Below are 18,184 nucleotides of genomic sequence, written 5' to 3'. Positions count from 1 at the left end.
TGATTTCCCTAAATCACTTCAGGTGAATGCTGGGATGGTTCCTTTGAAAGGGAACAGCCGGTTTCCTTCTACATCATTCCCTAATCTGAGCTTGTGCTCCGTCTATGATGAACTCAGTGTCGACAGGATGTTAAACACTAATCTTCTCCTCCAGTCCTGTAACAGGCTTATCCCACCTAATCAGAGGCCAGACTACGTGTGAAAGCAGCCATGTCATAAACCGACTCTGCTGCAAATGCTGCACATCCTTGTATGTTAGTGTGACTACCAACCAGCTGTCCACCAGGATGAATGGCCATTGCCAAACTGTTGTTGTGGACAAAGTTGACCACCTGATGGCACAACATGCAGCTGAGAACATGCTCAATTTCAGTGGCTGCTTCATAAGCTGAACCACCTGGATCCTCAACCTCCCCTTCTCTGAACTGTGCACATGGGAGTATCCTCACAACACATCCTCTGCTTTGGTAATCATCCTGGCCCCACTCTCAGATAACCCACTACACCTTCCATGCAACAGTTTACCCTCCTCTATTGTGTCATCCCATCACAATAAATCACTCCATGTCGTCTTCAGTGTCGGCAAACTGACTGCCTCTTTCCGAGTCACTTCCACAAACCCCCAGTACCCTCTCTTTGATTCCTGCCTCGCTCTCCATCTACCCACTCCACCTGATATTATACCCACCTCGACCAGTCCACACGCAGAAAAATAGCTTTAACACTGCTAGTCTAACCCGCACCATGTGAGGGTCTAGGTACAGGCGTGCGCGCATGCTATTGTGTGTGTGTGTGTGTGTGTGTGTGTGTGTGAGTGAGTGGTGAGTGAGTGAGTGCGTGCGCGTGCTTGTGTGCGCCCGAGTTTACTGTAGCTCGTCAAAGGGTAATTCCAAAAGTTACCAAGTTTTCTTTCTTTAGTGTGTGCCTATCGCAAGCTCAACACTTCTGCTTTTTGGGGAGTAGTCTCACTTAATACTAAAGTATTTAGATTATTTTCAGTGAAATGGACACTGAAGCAGACTTTTAAATCTATTATTTCACAGATGGAACTTAGAAGTACCTTTATTTTTCCATGACTTACAGTTTCTACAACCAAAATCAAGGGAAGCATTTGAGCCTTTCATGCGATAATGCTCTTGATGCATGAGTGGCTTGTAAGGTGGTAGAATTGTGATGAACGTTTTGGGAATTTTATGTCATTGAATAGACCATGTCTTTTCAACACTACGTTTATAGTCTGCGTACCTTAAAGTGGCAGCTGCTGTGGTTGGAGCATAGCAGAAAAGTCCACACTGTGCAACATCAGCCCTTACAACATGTGCTTCAACTGCTCTCCTTGCATCTGATAACACTGGAGGATACTCCGTATGGGTACTCAGTTTCTACTTCTGATACTCCACTTGAAAATAGAATCAAGCAAAAGTGATGGTATTTTGTGTTTAATGCTAGCCATTTCCCTATACTATCATCCACAATGAATGCTATGATAAGAAGACGGTTGTCACCAAACATGCACTAAACTGAAAATCGTTGTTAACCATTCGACCCAAACTCCAAAGTTCTTTTAACACATGGAATCAGCGGATTGGCCCTACTGGCTGTCGCATCACAAGGCATACTTCTGTTTGTCCGCAAACAGTGATTAATGATTGCAATGATGACAGTAATCTTGAGTTAAAGGCCCTCCAAAAGTTGAACAATTTTTTTGATTTTTGATGGATCTGAATTAGATGAAGTGTTTACCTCTAATGTGACACACATGCAAGTACATTCATAATATTCAATGATTTGTGGGTAAAGATACACTGATGGATAAGCTAATGAATTATAAAAGGTGCCCGTGAATATGCAATGTTGGAAATATAAATATCCTTCCTCTCAGTAGAGTGCATGCGCGCGCGCGCGCGCGCACGCGCGCGCCCACACACACACACACACACACACACACACACACACACACAAAATCAATCCCTGTGACAAGGGGTGGGCATGGGTGTGACATGGGGATGGGCCAGGATGTTGTGTAGGTTGAGTGGGCAATGGAATATGACTAGGAGGCTGAGAAGGATATTGTGTAGGATGTCTCTCATTTCAGGGCATGATGATCAAAGCCCTGGTAAAATTATGTGATTCAGTTGTTCCAGTCCAGGGTGGTTTGGTGTAGCTAATTCTTGAGGGTGATGGGAGGATTATGGCACAGGAAATCTGTCTGTGGACTAGAATCAGCTACAATGCAGTGGCTCCCTTGTCACCTGGTATCCCCCAGGACTGGAAAAAATGAACTATATCCTTTGCCAGTGCCTTGATTATCTATTATCGTGTCCTGAAATTAGAGATGTCCTATCCATGATATTTCTCACGAGTCTAAACTGGTACTCTGTCACCTGCCCACCTACACAACATCCTAGTCCATTCCTCTGTCACTCCCATGCCCAACCTCGTGCAACAGGGACCATATCCCCGTGGAAGATCCCAATTCACCTACCCAGCAATTTCTACTTCAGTCCTGTTACAGGTATACCCCCGACAGAGGCAGGGCCACCTATGAAAGTAGCCGTGTCATATACCAACTCTGCTAAAGTCACTGCACAGCTTTTTATGTCAGTACGACATAAACCTGCTCTTCCCCAGATTAGATGGCCCTTGCCAAACTGTGGCCAAGAACTTAGTTGACCACCCAGTGGAACAACATGCAGCTGAGCACAACGTGATCGACTGCAGTGGCTGCTTCACAGCGTGAGTCATAAGGATCCTTCCATCTACCACTAGCTTTCCTGAACTACACACATGAGAGTTATCCTTGCAACAAACACTTCTCAATGAGTAATGTTTTTAATTCTGTTCTAAAATCCAAATCTTTCTTTATGAATGTTGGCAGTACATTATAGAGAAAGGCAGGCAGCAAAGTGGCTCTCATGACTGTGAACATGAGATGTTCTTGTTCACTGTACAAGGAGGGACCCACAGGTACGAGTGTTTCAATTATGATAATCATTATTTAATTGCATAGATAAAAAAAAACTACTCACCAAGTGGTGACAGAAAACACACATAAAAGACTGTTTTGATTGGCAAGCTTTCGGAGCCAGTGGCTCCTCCTTCAGGCAGAAGGGTTAAAGGGGAAGGAAGAAGGGTGAAGGAAAAGGACTGGAGAGGTCTAGGAAAAGGGGTAGATTTTGGGAAAGTCACCCAAAACTGCAGGTCGCGGAGACTTACCTTATGGGGTGAGAAGGTACATACATTAAATCTCCCCTGATTCACAGTTCTGGGTGACTTTCCCAAAATATACCTGTTTTCGTAGAGCTCTCCAATCCTTCTCCTTCACCCTTATTTTTTCCCCTTCAACCCTTCTGCCTCGAGAAGGAGCCACTGCCTCCGAAAGCTTGCCAATTATAACAGTCTTTTATGTGTGCATTATGCTGCCTCTTGGTGAGTAGATCTTTTTATCTATCCTATTAAACAATTATATCAATAATTGACTGTAACTATGGTAATCAATATTAGTTTTTAGGTCTCCAAGCTTCTATCTTGCTATAACACACATTAAGGTATGTTTAGGGAGGGTAGTGTAAGTGCAAACAACTTTTTAAATGGGGGGGCTTGTGTAAGATCTAGTAGAGATTTGTGATAAGATTCAAATAGCCCTTTTCTGTAATGTACCTCAAAGAAACTATTCCATAAGCTATAAGGGACTAGAAGTAATCGATGTAAGCCATTCTAACATCTGAGGAACATAATTTTGAACTGACTCTCAGAGAATAACATGCCAACTGATTCTCTGGGAGAGTCTTGTTATATTGTCTTTCCAGTTTTTGTCTGGAGCAACATATATTCCCTAAAGTTTTGTGCATTGTCCCTTTCTAGTGCATTTCCACCCAGTACCAGTTGGAGATCTCGGTTTTGATCCATTTTTCCAAGTTAAATATAATTTATTTTCATCACATCAAGGGTCAACCTTTTGGCGTTGAACCATGATTGTGTGGACTTGCACTAGTGTCAGCCTGCAAACAACATGATTTTAGGTGCAGTTTCTGATGTACAGAAGGTGTTTTAATGCACTTCACTGTAGTACACCTATTTTGACAATCTTTGCATCAGATATTAATCTGAGTTTGCAATTAGAATGAGCTGATACGAGTTACACAACCTGTGATCTGTTTTGCAGATATGATTGAAACCACTTGTTTTCTGTCCCTTTTATGCCTATTGTTTCCCAGCTCATTTGAAAGAATTTCTTGGCCAACAGTATCAAAAGGTCTAAATTAACTCCTACAGCACTATTGTTGTTTTCTGTGTTTCTAATTATTTTCTCTGTGCAATCCATTGTTGTTATTTCTGTGCTTCTATCTGTTCAAAATCCATATTGATATCTATTCAGTAGGTTTTGGTCATTTAGGTACTTGGTTTGTTGTTTAATTAATCTCTCAAATACCTGAGCGAATGTTTAAAGGAATGATAGGGGTTGATAATTTTCAGCTTCGTACCTATTACTACTATTGAATAAAGGTCTTCTTAGTCTGTGGAGGAATAATAAAGTAACAGTGTGAGCCAAGGGTTTTGCAATTTGTGAAGCAGTATGGATTATGTGGCTCGGGTACTTCATCTACACTGCTGACAATTTGCATTTGAGGATTTTAGCCATATTTGCTATTTCATGTTCACTAACTGGAACTAATCTCATTGTGTTTGCAGGTGTGCATTATTTAAGTTTATCCTGATTCATGAAAAATCCAGCTTAGTGTTTGAGAAGTTTTTGTAAAGTAATCATTTATGTAATTGTGCAGTTCTTTTTGCCAACATTAATTTTGTCAGCACTTATAAGTGCAAATTGCTGGTGGTGTACAGCAACCAGCCACAAATTGGGTTTAGGTTACTTTAATCAAGAAGCACAGTTACCGGAGTCGAATTTGTCACAGTTCATCATTAGACAGTTTTTTTGTTACACGTTTGTAATTGTGTATTTTTGTTTATCCTAGGGCAACTCATTTGTTTTGATGAAAGCATGAAAAAACCACCTAATGATGGGTTGTGAAAAATTTGAAACCGATAACGGTACTTTTTTTTTAATAAAGTTAACCTAAAATCAGTTTGTGACTGGTAGCTGTACACCATCAACACTACATTTCATATAACAGCCACAGTCTTGAACTATGTCTTTGTTTCACAAAATTGTATTTCTAAGTGTGATTTCCTGCTCTTCATAGGTTTCCCATGTTTCACTTTTTTTTACAAATTCCCATACTATAGAGGTCGTGATTTATTGCCCGATAGTATTATTATGCTATCATTTCTAAGCAGTTTTGTCTTTGGGATTACTTGTCAATATATTTTCTTATAAGTATTTATATACTCTATAAACTGGGCATTTGTGAATATTTTCATTCATGAACTGAGCCTTTTTAGAGTTCTGCAGCAAATTGTAATTCCTGACAAAGTTCAGGTATTAGATTTGGTTATGCCACATGAATGAACTTTAGCCAATTTGTTTCGAAAGAACATTTCAAAACGCATCCTGCAATCTGAAGAAGAAGCATTGTAAGCATTAATAGTACCTGATTGTGAAAGCACTTCTAACTAGGATTCATTGTTTAACTACTTATAAAATTACCACAGTTTCCTGTAGAAAAGTCATCAGAACATCAAAACCAACTGCAAAATGACTTAAATGAGGTATCTCTATGCTGCAAAAAATGGTAATTGAATCTAAATAATGAAAAGTGTGAAGTCATCCACACCATTACTAATTGTTAAATTTCAGTTACGCAATAAATCACACAACTCTAATGGCTGTCAGTTCAACGAAATACTTGAGGATTACAATTACAAATAACTTAAACCGAAATGAAAACATAGATAATGTTGCTTGGAAAGTCAACAGAAGACTGTGCTTCATTGATAGAACAATTAGAAGCTGTAATAGGTCTACTAAAGAGATTGCTTGCATTACGCTTGTCTGATCTCTTTCTGGAATATTGCTCCGTTCTACGGAATCTATACCAGACAAGAAGACACTGAAAAAGTTCAAATAAGGTCAGCTTGTTTTGTATAATTGTAAAATAGGGGAGAGAGTGCCAGAAATGTTGTCGCAGAAGAAGCTGAGTAGCGCTGCCACTGTGGTGTAGTGGTTATGATACTAGGCTGATGCATGGAGAGTTGTGAGTTCAAAGCTGACCTGAAGCGTAAAATTTTAATTTCTATATTTGGTTCAAGGATATTCTAGAAGTATCCACAAATATCAAGAATCATCGTACTGGAATGTTCTGTAACTGTATATATATATATACTGCATGTGTTCTGGCCAGAGGCAGTTGTTTCTGTGCTCTTGTATGTGCAAGTGCTGAATAAACCTTTGTCAAGTGAAGTTAGTGTTCGTGATTCATCTAATTACACTGTCTTCTACGTGACATTATTCTGGTGGAGATGCTGGGTATTAGAACTTGTGATATCGCACATTATCGTTGACACAGTGGCACTCATCAGGCCATGACAGAGCCGATGTTTATTTGGCGAGAAACCCAAGTTTGAGCCATATTCAACAGATCAGAATTTACCAGAGACAGAAAAAGAAGAAGAAGAAGGCTTTACGATGACAGCAACAGTGTACCACCACATGAGACATCCTTCCGAGTTCTCTGGTGGTGACGACCAAGATCCAAAGAAGTGGTTGAAGGTATATGAGCATATAGCCAAATTTAACAAATGGGATGACACCGTGTGTTTGGCTAATGTGTTTTTCTACTTGGAGGGCACTGCCAAGCAATGGTATGAGAACAACAAGGAGAAGTTCACAAGCTGGGAAGTATTCCAGGTGGAACTGCGCAAGTATTTTGGCGATACACATCGACTGAAGTGCAAGGCTGAAGATAAATTAAAGTGCAGGGCACAGCGTCCTGAAGAAAGTACAGCATCCTACTTTCAGTACATCTTGTTGCTGTGTAAAATAGTGGATCCTAGAATGAAGGAGGAAGACAAGGTTCCACATCTCATGAAGGCTGTTGCTGAGGACATGTGTCAAGCTTTCCCTGAGGGAAGTTTTGACAGCAGACAACTTCATAAAATGGTGCCACAATATCGAGACAATGCATCAAAAATAAATTACACACAAAAAGTTTGAACAGCTTCGAAACGTCATATCGGTGTCTGTGATGGAGGAAGCAACTGATTTCACAAATGTTCTTCATCAGATAGTGAGAGAGGAAGTTCAGAAGGCACTTGGATTGCACAGCGAGCAAAAAACCGAGACGCTTCAAGAGGTCATAAGAGAGGAAGTGAAACAGACATTGAACCCAATCTCTTGTCCTTCATTTCCCTTTAAAACGGTGAAAAAGTCGAGACCCAGGTGAAGTTACGTTCCTACAATGCCACACGAGGCACCTGTGTGGGCACCAAGGAAGACTGACACCTGGAGGACCCATGATAACCAACCTGTATGTTTCCATTGCGGACAACCTGGACATGTGGTGCGCTATTGTCGAGCAAGGTGGCAGATATTTGATGATGACTGCGCCAGAAGACAGCAGACCGATCTTAGCTGATGCCAACTCCAGGACGACGAAGATGAACAAGATGATGTGGGTGCAGGACGATGTAGGTCACCATCGCCATTTAGGAGCTCCAGCCGATCACCTAGCCGCTGCAACCTGGAAAGCTAAAGAGTGCGATCTTCCTTGGAGGTGAGGCCGCCGAAGAGAAGAATCCTCCTCCGTCGATCACTACAAAAATGATAGAAAACTATGTTGATATCTTGATGGATAGTCAACCAGCCCAAGCTCTTGTGGACTCTGGAGCATCATATTCAGTCATTTCGGAATATTCCTCCATCACAGACATCGATACGACTTTTTGTGTGTAATTTATTTTTGATGCATTGTCTCGATATACTTGGCAGAAAACCGTATTCGCCGACAACAAAACATCTCTGCAGAAGGTGGCTAATGGGAAATGTAAAACCTACAGAAAGATGTGTCATTCATGTGGGTATAACTGGCCATATACAGCCCTTAGATTTCATCGTCTTACAAGAGTGTAGTCATGACGTCATTCTCGGATGGGACTTTTTGAAAACTTCTCAGGCAATTATAGATTGTGGTCGCTCAAAGGTTACGAGATGAGATACTGTGGACAAGAAGATACGCATCCGAGTGTGTGGAGACTATGTGTGCTGCATGAAGTGATCATTCCTGCAGTCAGTGCCAGAAAGGTAACTGTCATGTGTCCTGCCATGCATGAACTCATGGATCTTGTAGTGGAATGTAAGAGAAGCATACCACAGAAGAATAACTTGGTCATCCCAGTCTCTGTCGTCTCGTTTAAGAATGGATTCAGTGGATTGTGGATAGTTAACTGTCGCTGAGAGCCACAGATCTTTCCAAGACGCATGTGCATAGCAAACACTGAGCTGTTAATTGCAGAGCAGCTGAGTGTCATAGAAACCTCCCATGCCTAGTCTGTGGGCGAAATTAGTGCTACCACTACGAGATAAGTTCACTTAGCTCACTATCACCAGATCTCACTAAGGAACAACAGAAGAAGCTGCTTGCCATTCTTCAAGAGTTTTCTGAATGCTTCAATCCACAGGTGAAGAGCCAATTAGACAAATCGACGGCGAAGCACCTGATTAGCACTGAAGACCATCAACCAATAAGCCATAGTGCATACTATGTGTCATCAACGGAACGTCGAATAATTCATGACGAGGTAGAGAAAATGATGAATAATGACATCATACAGCCTTCGCAGAGCCCATGGTCGTCACCAGTGGTTCTCGTCAGGAAGAAGGATGGTAGTTGGCGCTTTTGTGTTGATTACAGGAAGCTTAATAAGGTAACTAAAAAGGACGTTTACCCTCTTCCACGAATTGACAATACACTAGAGTGTCTGAAGGGGGCTAAGTTTTTCTCAACCATGGACATGTACTCGGGATACTGGCAAATCGAAGTAGATGAGGCTGATCGTGAGAAAACTGCATTGGTCACCCCTGAGGGCCTGTATGAGATTAAGGTAATGCTGCTTGGTTTGTGTAATGCGCCAGCAGCGTTTGAATGGATGATGGGTAATCTTCTAAGTCACCTGAAGTAGATGCTGTGTCTTTGTTATTTAGATGACATAGTGTTGTCAGAGACATTTGATGAACCTGTAAAAAGACTGAGGGCCGTTCTTAAGTGTCTTCAACAAGGTGGATTGAAACTTAGTCCAAGAAAGTGTCTTTTTGGAGCAAAAGAAATCAAAATACGTGGACACCTTGTGTCAAAGAAGGTGTGTGCCCAGACCCAGATAAGGGGAGATCTGTAACGGAATTTCCTATTCGTAAAAGTATTAGAGATGTGAGACTTCCTCAGATGATGTTCTTATTACTGTTGTTTTATCAAAGACTTTTGTATCAGAGCCAGGCCACTCCAAGAGTTGTTAAAAACCGGTGCTAAATTTATCTGGGGTGGTGCTCAACAAGATTTTTCAATGTGCTGTGAAAAGCTCTGACGACTGATCCTGTACTTGGTCTGTACGATGAGAGAGCACCTACACAACTACACACAGATGCCAGTGGGTAAGGGATTGGTGCTGTTCTGGTGCAAATTTCGGATGGAAAAGAGAAGGTTATAGCCTATGCTTCTAAGACACTTACAAAAGTTGAGAGAAACTAATCAACTTCGGAAAGAGAATGTCAGAGAATGTCTTGCTGTGATCTGGGCCATGTGCAAATTTCGACAGTATCTTTATGGGAGGCCATTCACAGTTGTTACAGACCATCATTCACTTTGTTGGTTGACGGGTCTTAAGGATCCAAAAGGACGACTCGCCAGGTGGGCACTATGTCTTCAAGAGCATGACATCACCATTGTGTACAAAAGTGGAAGAAAACACCAAGATGCTGACTGTCTCTCGAGAAACCCTGTGCAAGACCATCAAGACTTTGATGAAGATCGTGACTCTCGCCACACTCCAGGGTCTCTCTGCTGAGCAGAAGAAGGACGCCAAGATTTCGCACATTATGCTTGCCTTAAATCGGCCAGAGGATGTGAAAGGACAATTTAAGGTAATTAATGGATTACTTTGTAAGAAAAACTTTGATCCATGTGGAAAGAGGTGGCTTCCAATGATTCCTAAGCACGTGCGCTTAGATGTTCTACGGAAATTCCATGACACACCTGAGGCTGGACATTTAGGATTTATTAAGATGTACGATAGGATCTACAAGAGATTTTTCTGGCCAAGTTTATTTAGGAGTGTCCGTCACCATGTGTTGCACTGTTGAGAGTGCCAGAGGAGAAAGGCAGTTCCTCAGAAACCACCTGGCCGACTCATACTAATTCCACCAGCCGAAATGCCTTTCCAGTGTGTTGAGATTGACCTCCTCGGATGATTTCCAACATCTGCTAGTGGCAATGGATGGATTATTGTTTGCACTGATTATTTGACACGCTATGCCATTACAAAAGCCGTGAAAACAGCAGAAGAATTCGAGGTAGCCAAATTCATCATGGAAGACATTGTATTAAAACACGGTGCCCCAAGGTCATTAATTGCGAATCGAGGGAAAGTTTTTCAATTGAATCTTGTGACAGAGATAAATCGTTGGTGCAACATTATTCATCACATGACGACTGCCTACCATCCGCAAACTAACGGGCTTACTGAACACCTTAGTAAGACCTTGGCCGACATGCTATCAATGTTCATCAGTGTTGAGCAGAGCTACCTTTCGTGGTGTTTGCCTACAACACTGCCAAACAAGACACCACAGGATTTACACATTTCTCCTGGTGCATGGGCGTGAGGCGACTACGACGATGGATACTGTGTTTCCATTACGGCCTGATGACGTGGACGATGACTACATCGGCCATGTGTTAACCACAGCTGAGGAAGCTCAGCAGTTAGCTCGACTCCGCATGCTGCAGGCTCAAGAAAACGATTGCTGAAGGTATGACGCGAGCCACCGCCCTTTTGTCTACCAGCCTGGTGACCTTGTCTGGATCTTCACTCCTGTTCGGAAGGTTGGTCTCTCTGAGAAACTCCTCAGGCGCTACTTTGGACCTTATAAGGTTGTAAGACAGTTGTCTGATGTTATTTATGAAGTTGAAGATTTCGACCTATACACTAGACGACGAAAGATCAGAGATACAGTCCACATTCTTCACATGAAGCCCTATAAGGATTCTGCAACCCAGGGTAAATTCTAAGCTCCAGCAACAGGCAACAAACGGAAAAGTGATGAAGAGTGTAGTGGCAAAGGAAGTTCTAAGAAGATCACCGCCACGATGAACGTCAGTCATCGGGAGTCAGAGTATGGATTGATGACTTGTTCCCGGACTAGGAGGACATAACACCGAGACACTGTTCTCTTAAGGAGAGAGCAATGTCGCAGAAGAAGCTGAGTAGCACTGTCATTATGGTGTAGCGGTTATGATACTAGACTGATGCATGGAGGGTTGCGAGTTCAAAACTCACCTGAATTGTAAAATTTTAATTTCTATATTCGATTCAATGACATTCTAGAAGTATCCCAAATATCGAGAATCATTGTACTGGAATGTTCTGTAACTGTATATATACAGCATGTTTTTTGGCCGGAGGCAGTTCACTCCGCGCTCTTGTATGTGCAAGTGCTGAATAAACCTTCGTTACGTGAAGTTAGTGGTCATGATTCATCTAATTACACCGTCTTCTACGTGACAATATGATACGCGAGTGGAGTGGCAGTCATTAAAACAAACACGTTTTTTCTTGGGGTGAAATCTTTTCACAGAATCACTTGGATGGGTCACCGTTCGGTCTGCCGTGTACTGTTGGCAAGTGGGGTGCACTCAGCTACTTGACTGAGAAGTAGCGACACTAATCATGAAAACTGCCAACAGCATATACTGACCACATTCCCCTCCATATCCGCAGCCAGTGATGCCTAAGGGCTGAGGATGACATCGTGGCCGTTCAGTGTCGTTGGGTCTTCAAAGCCTGTTCGGATGATATTTATTTATAAGTATATTGGTCAAGTACTTTTTGGCAACAATGTGAAACGACAACTTGCCAAAGTAGTACAGATTAGATTTAATAAAAATACGATATCCTCCGCTTTGGGCATCCTTTCTACAGAACTGACTTACCAAATTATAGTGTTAACAACCCCTAACTCAGAATCCCTGTACCAGTCCTCCATAATACACATAATATTATTATTGTCATTGTTAATTGAAACTTGAAGTTCAAAAGATTAATTTCTCAAGCCCTGCGAAATATAGCTTACAATATGAAAATATGTAAAGTAGAGAATGGTAATAGTTGTACTTACACTTTACTGCGTCATATCTGATCCTGTTTTGATGTGGGGTGCCAAAAATCCTTGAATACTACAGATTTTCTGCACCTTGTATGTTTTTCTTTGGCTGCATTATAATGCTCACTGCCGCTGCTACAAGTGAGGGAGGCTGTTCTGCTGCCAGCAAAGGGTCGTCTTCTACTGCTGCTGGGTTGAGCCTCTGACTATCGGTTAGATTTCTTTGCTGCTAATGTAGGGTCCTCTGCGGCCAGTGTTGATGTCGTGATTGAAGTTTGTGTGTATAACTTTATATCTGGTCACAGAATGGGAGAGAAAAATGTTAGAGATTTTTTCATTTGGTTGAATGAATCACACATCAGTTGTCCAAAACTCAAAATCAGTTATATGAGTCTATTGAGTGAACCAAATGATCATATGTTGGGAGTATAGGCATTTGCAAGGGGAGGCAGGGTGAGAGGAGAGGGGGACCTATGCTCCCTCCTGGAATATTGGGTACAGACTTTTATTCATTACAGAATTCTCACACAATATAAACTGTCCAGTCACATCAGTGTGATCTCTAGCCAAAAACCTGAATAATCACCTTTTGCAGTGTGAAATGCTGCGACTTGCAGGAAAAGAGTCAGTTAAGTTCTGAAAGGTGCCTTAGGCGTGTGGAGCCATGCCAACTTCAGTTCTGTGGCCAACTGCACTTGGTTTCTCTGTTGAAGATCTACTGCTTGAACAGCCTGTTGAGGTGGTTTAAAGCCAGCAAGTTTGGTGGACAAGGGAGGACAGGGGCTGAGAAAAAACAAACTGCATGAAGGGATGGACATTATCCCCAAGGATAACTGCATACTTGTGTTGATCCATTGTGTTTTCCAGACTGACAATAACACCCAATGAATGCCACGAAAACATTCCCCAGACCATAATGCTCCCTCCTCCAGACTGGACCTTCTGACAGTTGTTTCAGGATGTTTGCTGTCAGTCCCATGGAGCATAAACGAGATTCATCTGAAAAGACCACCTGTCGCTACTCAGTGAATGTCCATTTGCAGTATTGGCATGCAAATTCCAGCCTTTGTCACCCATGAACAGTGGCCAGAAAGGGTTTATGAACCAGGCATCTGCTGCAGAGACCCATACACAACAGGGCTTGCAGATCAGTCATTGGGGAGACACTGTTGATAGCTCCTTGGTTCATCTATGTGGTCACTTACTCAACAGTTGCATGTCTATTCTCCCATACACATATCTCTAGCCATCATTCACCTTTATCATCTGTGGCCCATGGTGGACCACAGTTGCCTCAGCACCTGTTTTGAATAACGCAATTTTGCCATTGGTATCCTTTAACCATGGCAGCATGCAAACAGTTTACAAACCTAGCTGTTTCGGAAATGCTTCCAGCCTTGGCCCGAAAGCCAATGATCATGCCCTTTTGGGAATCAGATAAAGTGCTCTGTTTCTGCATTATGACAATGACTGCACTGTTTTCCACATTTCCCTGACACATTGTATATCTCTTCCTGACACCTCCCATCTGTGAGTGGTTATTGCACTTAGGTGGTTAATGTGGCAGTACTGTGTATATATATGATCATATGTGACTGTGTTACACTGTAGCTCTAGAGTTGCTGAAAGCGATGGGAAATGCTTTGGATTTCACAGATGTGAGCTCAAAATTAATTTGCCAAAGAGTTACACAAATATCTTGTAATGGTAGATTCAGTTCATGATACGTTGCTATAAAGTTTGTTGAGATCACTAGACTGTTGACATTTTGAACAGGTACTGTAGAGTGAAAGTAATCATTCAGTTTAAATACATATATCTGTAATGTACAGGGCTAATTATTCATTTTTTACTAAGTTCTCAATTTTCCAAAATATTACATGTTCAAATGTGATTGATTCATGAGTAAAATGGGAAAATCACAGAGTTTACACTGTGTCCACTGTTGGTAATATGATGGTGTCTCGACAAAATGACAAAGCACAAAAACAGTTTTTTTTGTTGGAATATGTATAATGTTTACGTGTTACAACAATGCAGTTTTCATTCAGAAGGAATTATCGAAAAGAACTGCCATGCAACCAGAGCACTTTGCATTGGTATCAACAGTTTACGGACACTGGTTGTCTCTGTAAACAAAAAACTACTAGTTGACCAAGTGTCCCAGATGCAACCATGGAGAGAGTGAGGGAAAGTCTCTTATGCAGTCCTAAAAAAATCAGCGGCCCATGCAAGTCAGGAACTTAGAATACCACAGCAAATTCTGAGGAAGATTCTTCGATGGTGGTAACATTTCAAACTGCACTGTCTGCAGCTCATTCAACAGTTTTAAATGGCAGTTTCTGTTTTGCATCACAATGCAGGTAGCACTTGAGGCAGAACATTTTGTCTCCAAGCTGATATTCAATGATGAAATGCCTTCCATTTATCTGGAAAGGTTAATCATTGCAATGTGAGAGTGTGAGGCACTGAAAATCCTCATCAAATTTTGGTGCATGAACAGGATTATCCAGAGCTTATCTGCGCAGTGTCACCAACAAAGTTGTATGGAGCGTTCTTCTTGTGTAAGAATACATCGCCATCTGTGACGTACCTCTTACCTTGATATCACTGGATTGGGTGTAGTAGTGAAGATGACATGGCTCTGTTCCCTTGTTGATCTTGCCCCCTTTCTTGTGCCCTCCCAAAATCACATGACCTGATGCCTTGTGACCTTTTCCGTTCGGGGTACATTAAGCGCTGTGTTTACGTACCACCATAGCGAGCAACACTTCTGAGAATGCATCATTGTTGTTGTGCTGAGTGTTGATAGGATGTTGCTACATAAGGTATGGAACAAACCTGACTACTGCTTGGACATGGGCTATGAGACTAGAGGGGGCAAAAAGCATTGTGAGTTTACAGTTCTATTTAGGCTTCAGTCATATTTGTTTGTGTAACACTTTGGAAAATACAGAGCTATGAAAACAACTGAATCATTTATAGTAGCACTGTATCACAACCTATCTATAACTGACCAAGAGATATAATGAATTTTAACAAATTACTTGATAGTAAGATATCAAAACTACTGATGACTTACATCAAAACTCAGCTGCTGCTCTTGAGCAGCTGTACCAAGTTCATCAGAAAAAAAGTGTGTTCACCCTGACTAATGATTGTCAATACTTTTATCGTATATTTAATGTAATGTGTTAAATTCACTACTTTCAGATATATTTATGAATTGTCCTTTGAGTTTGTGTTTTTGGAAGATGGAAAAATAACTGTTACATTTTATTTCAGAAATGTATCATCCCTGGAACATATTCATGTGGCATTAAATGTACTTTATTGAATTCACAACATGTGAGGTGTTATAAACACTGGAATCCAAAGTTTAAGAGGCTTAGGGGCCTTAAGGTAAGTTCTTACAGTTACCTAAATTTAAATTTGGTTGGTAATTTAAATGTAAAAATGAAAAATAAATGAAGTAAGTGTCAGGTAGTTAAAAAGCCCTGCCTGTTAATAGCACACTGAGACTGGGACATATTAAACAACTGAGACCAAACCATACATACTTTGCTTTCCATTATAATTCGTCAGAACTAAAAGGAAAAAAAGGGGAAGACAAAAATAGTGTAGAGAAGTGATAGAGAAGCTTGAGGAAATGTGCATAACAACAGGTATTTGGGTCATAAAGTTGGAAGAAAATTCACGGCAAGAGGAAACAAAGTGGAATTTTGCTTGCCTGTATGTAATTTGTAATTATGAAAATTCTGTTCATCATGTTTCAATTACAGTTTACAATGTAAATTGAAGAATGTCACTAACAAACCCTGATGCTGCCATTTTTAGGTTTTCCCAGTTATCTAGTAATGCATCATTGTCTGGCTTTCAGGTTCAGAAAATTGAATTACCAAATTTTGAAGAAGACACTGATGAACTGTCTGAGGAAGAAGTACGGAGTAGACTTAAGGAAAGAGGTCTTCTCCCACCAAGGCCATGGGTAGAAAGACCATTTTTCATAAGTTGCACAGGTGGTGCATTTGAACCTTATGTGCCACCAGAAGGTGATGGGAAAATGTCCATAATTTCTGTTCCAGTAAGTAGATGTAAATAACTAGAACTTCATTTATCCATCATAATAAATGAAGAAATTTATGTCTGTTTACAAGGGATCTTAGTTACTATTTTTGTAACATATTCTTTTTGTGAATGACAGAAGGCAGGGGAACTCTTACAGCTGCTATTTTTTTGCCTGAGGACATGTGGCTCTAATCTTTGGCTTAATGACCATGGCATCGTAATGGGTAAAACATTCCAGCGACTGAGTAGTTCCTCATTCAGAACAACAGGCAGGGACTACTCAGGAAGATATCAGCATCAGAAAAAACAAAACTGCCATTCTGTAGGTTAGTGTGGAATTTTAGATACGTTGATCGGGATGTAGATTGGAGAATTTAAAATGGAAAGTGGAGAAGTTGAAGTTAGATATAGTGAGAATTAGTGAAGTCCGATGGCAGTATGAGCAGGACTTCTGGTCAGGTAATTACCATTGTACAAATACAAAATCAAATAGGGATACTGCAGGAGTAGGTCTAATAATGCATAAGAAAATAAGAATGCAGGTAAGCCACTATTACAGCATAGTGAATGCATTATTTTAGCCAAGATAGATACAAGCCAACACCCACCACAATAGTACAAGTTTATCTGCCAACTAAGATGACAGATGAGGAAGAAATTGAAAGAATATATGATGAGATAAGAGGAATTATTCAGATAGTTAAAGGGAGAGGAACATTTGATTGTGGTGGGGGACTGGAATTCAGTAATAGGAAAAGGAATAGAACGAGAAATAGCATATTGAGTGGAAAGGGGGGGGGGGGGGAGGGTGAGAGAGGAAGGAAAGAGGATGCCACCACATAGAATTTTGCTCAGAGCATAATTTAATCAGTGCTGTCACCTGGATCAAAAATGATGAAAGAAGGTTTTATACTTGGAAGAGATCTGGAGACACTGAATGGTTTTGGATTTATTATATAATGGTAAAACAGAGATTTCAGAACAAGATTTAAACTGTAAGACATTTCCAGGGTAAGGTGTGGACACTGACCATAATTTGTTGACTTCGAGATTAAAACTGAAGAAATTGCAATAAGGTAGAAAATCAAGAATATGGGATCAGGAAGAAAGAACGTGAGATTGTTGAGAATTTCAAAGGGGAGCATTGGGAAGTGGTTGACTGAAACAGGGGAAAAGAATACAGTAGAAGGCAAATTGGCAGCTTCAAGAGATGCAATAGTGAAGTCAGCAGAGGATCAAATAGATAAAAAGAGAAGGCCTAGGAGAAAAACTTGGTCATTACAGGAGATTTTTAATGTGATTGTTGAAAGGTGAAATTTAAAAATGCAACAAATGAAGCAGGTGAAAGGGAATACATGTGTCTAAAATATGAAGTCCAAATGACTAAGCAGGGATGGCTAAAGGACAAATACAAGTCTATAGAAGCATGTGTAATTCGTGGAAAGGTAGATACCACCCACAGGCAAATTAAAGATACTGGTAGAGAAAAGAGAAGCAGCTGTATGAATATCAAGAGCTCAGATGGAAAACCTATCTAAGCAAAGAAGGGAAAACTGAAAGGTGGAAGGGATGTGTAGAGAAGCTATACTAGGAAAATGAACTTAAAGACAATATTACAAGAGGGTAAGAGGAAATAGATGGTCAGACATATGACACTGCAAGAGGAAACTAACAGAGAGCTGAAAGACCTAAGTCGACACAAGGCCTCTGCAGTAGGTGAAATTCCCTCAGAACTGCTGATATCCTTGGGAAGGCAGCCACAGCTTAACTATCCCACTTTTTGTGCAAAATGTATGTGACTAGGGAAGCACCCTCAGATATCAAGGCTAATGTAATAATTCTAAT

At 41.0% G+C, this 18,184-nt stretch overlaps 1 protein-coding gene across 3 annotated transcripts in view; it reads left to right on the top strand.

The window, feature by feature from the left end:
• The window catches only part of LOC126276820 (probable 39S ribosomal protein L45, mitochondrial), an 80,035-nt gene that overhangs the window by 6,401 nt on the left and 55,450 nt on the right, over positions 1–18,184 (top strand). For all 3 annotated transcript variants that reach the window (XM_049977309.1, XM_049977307.1, XM_049977308.1), the window contains exons 2-3: positions 15,557–15,673; positions 16,152–16,355. In XM_049977309.1, coding sequence (XP_049833266.1) covers positions 15,557–15,673; positions 16,152–16,355 — 321 coding nt within the window. The remainder of the gene's footprint in view (positions 1–15,556; positions 15,674–16,151; positions 16,356–18,184) is intronic.

The sequence above is a fragment of the Schistocerca gregaria genome, chromosome 1, assembly GCF_023897955.1.
Source record: "Schistocerca gregaria isolate iqSchGreg1 chromosome 1, iqSchGreg1.2, whole genome shotgun sequence".
NCBI classification, from domain to species: Eukaryota; Metazoa; Arthropoda; class Insecta; order Orthoptera; family Acrididae; genus Schistocerca; species Schistocerca gregaria.
Note: the sequence above shows the minus strand (reverse complement) of the source record. Positions and strands in the feature narration are given on the sequence as shown.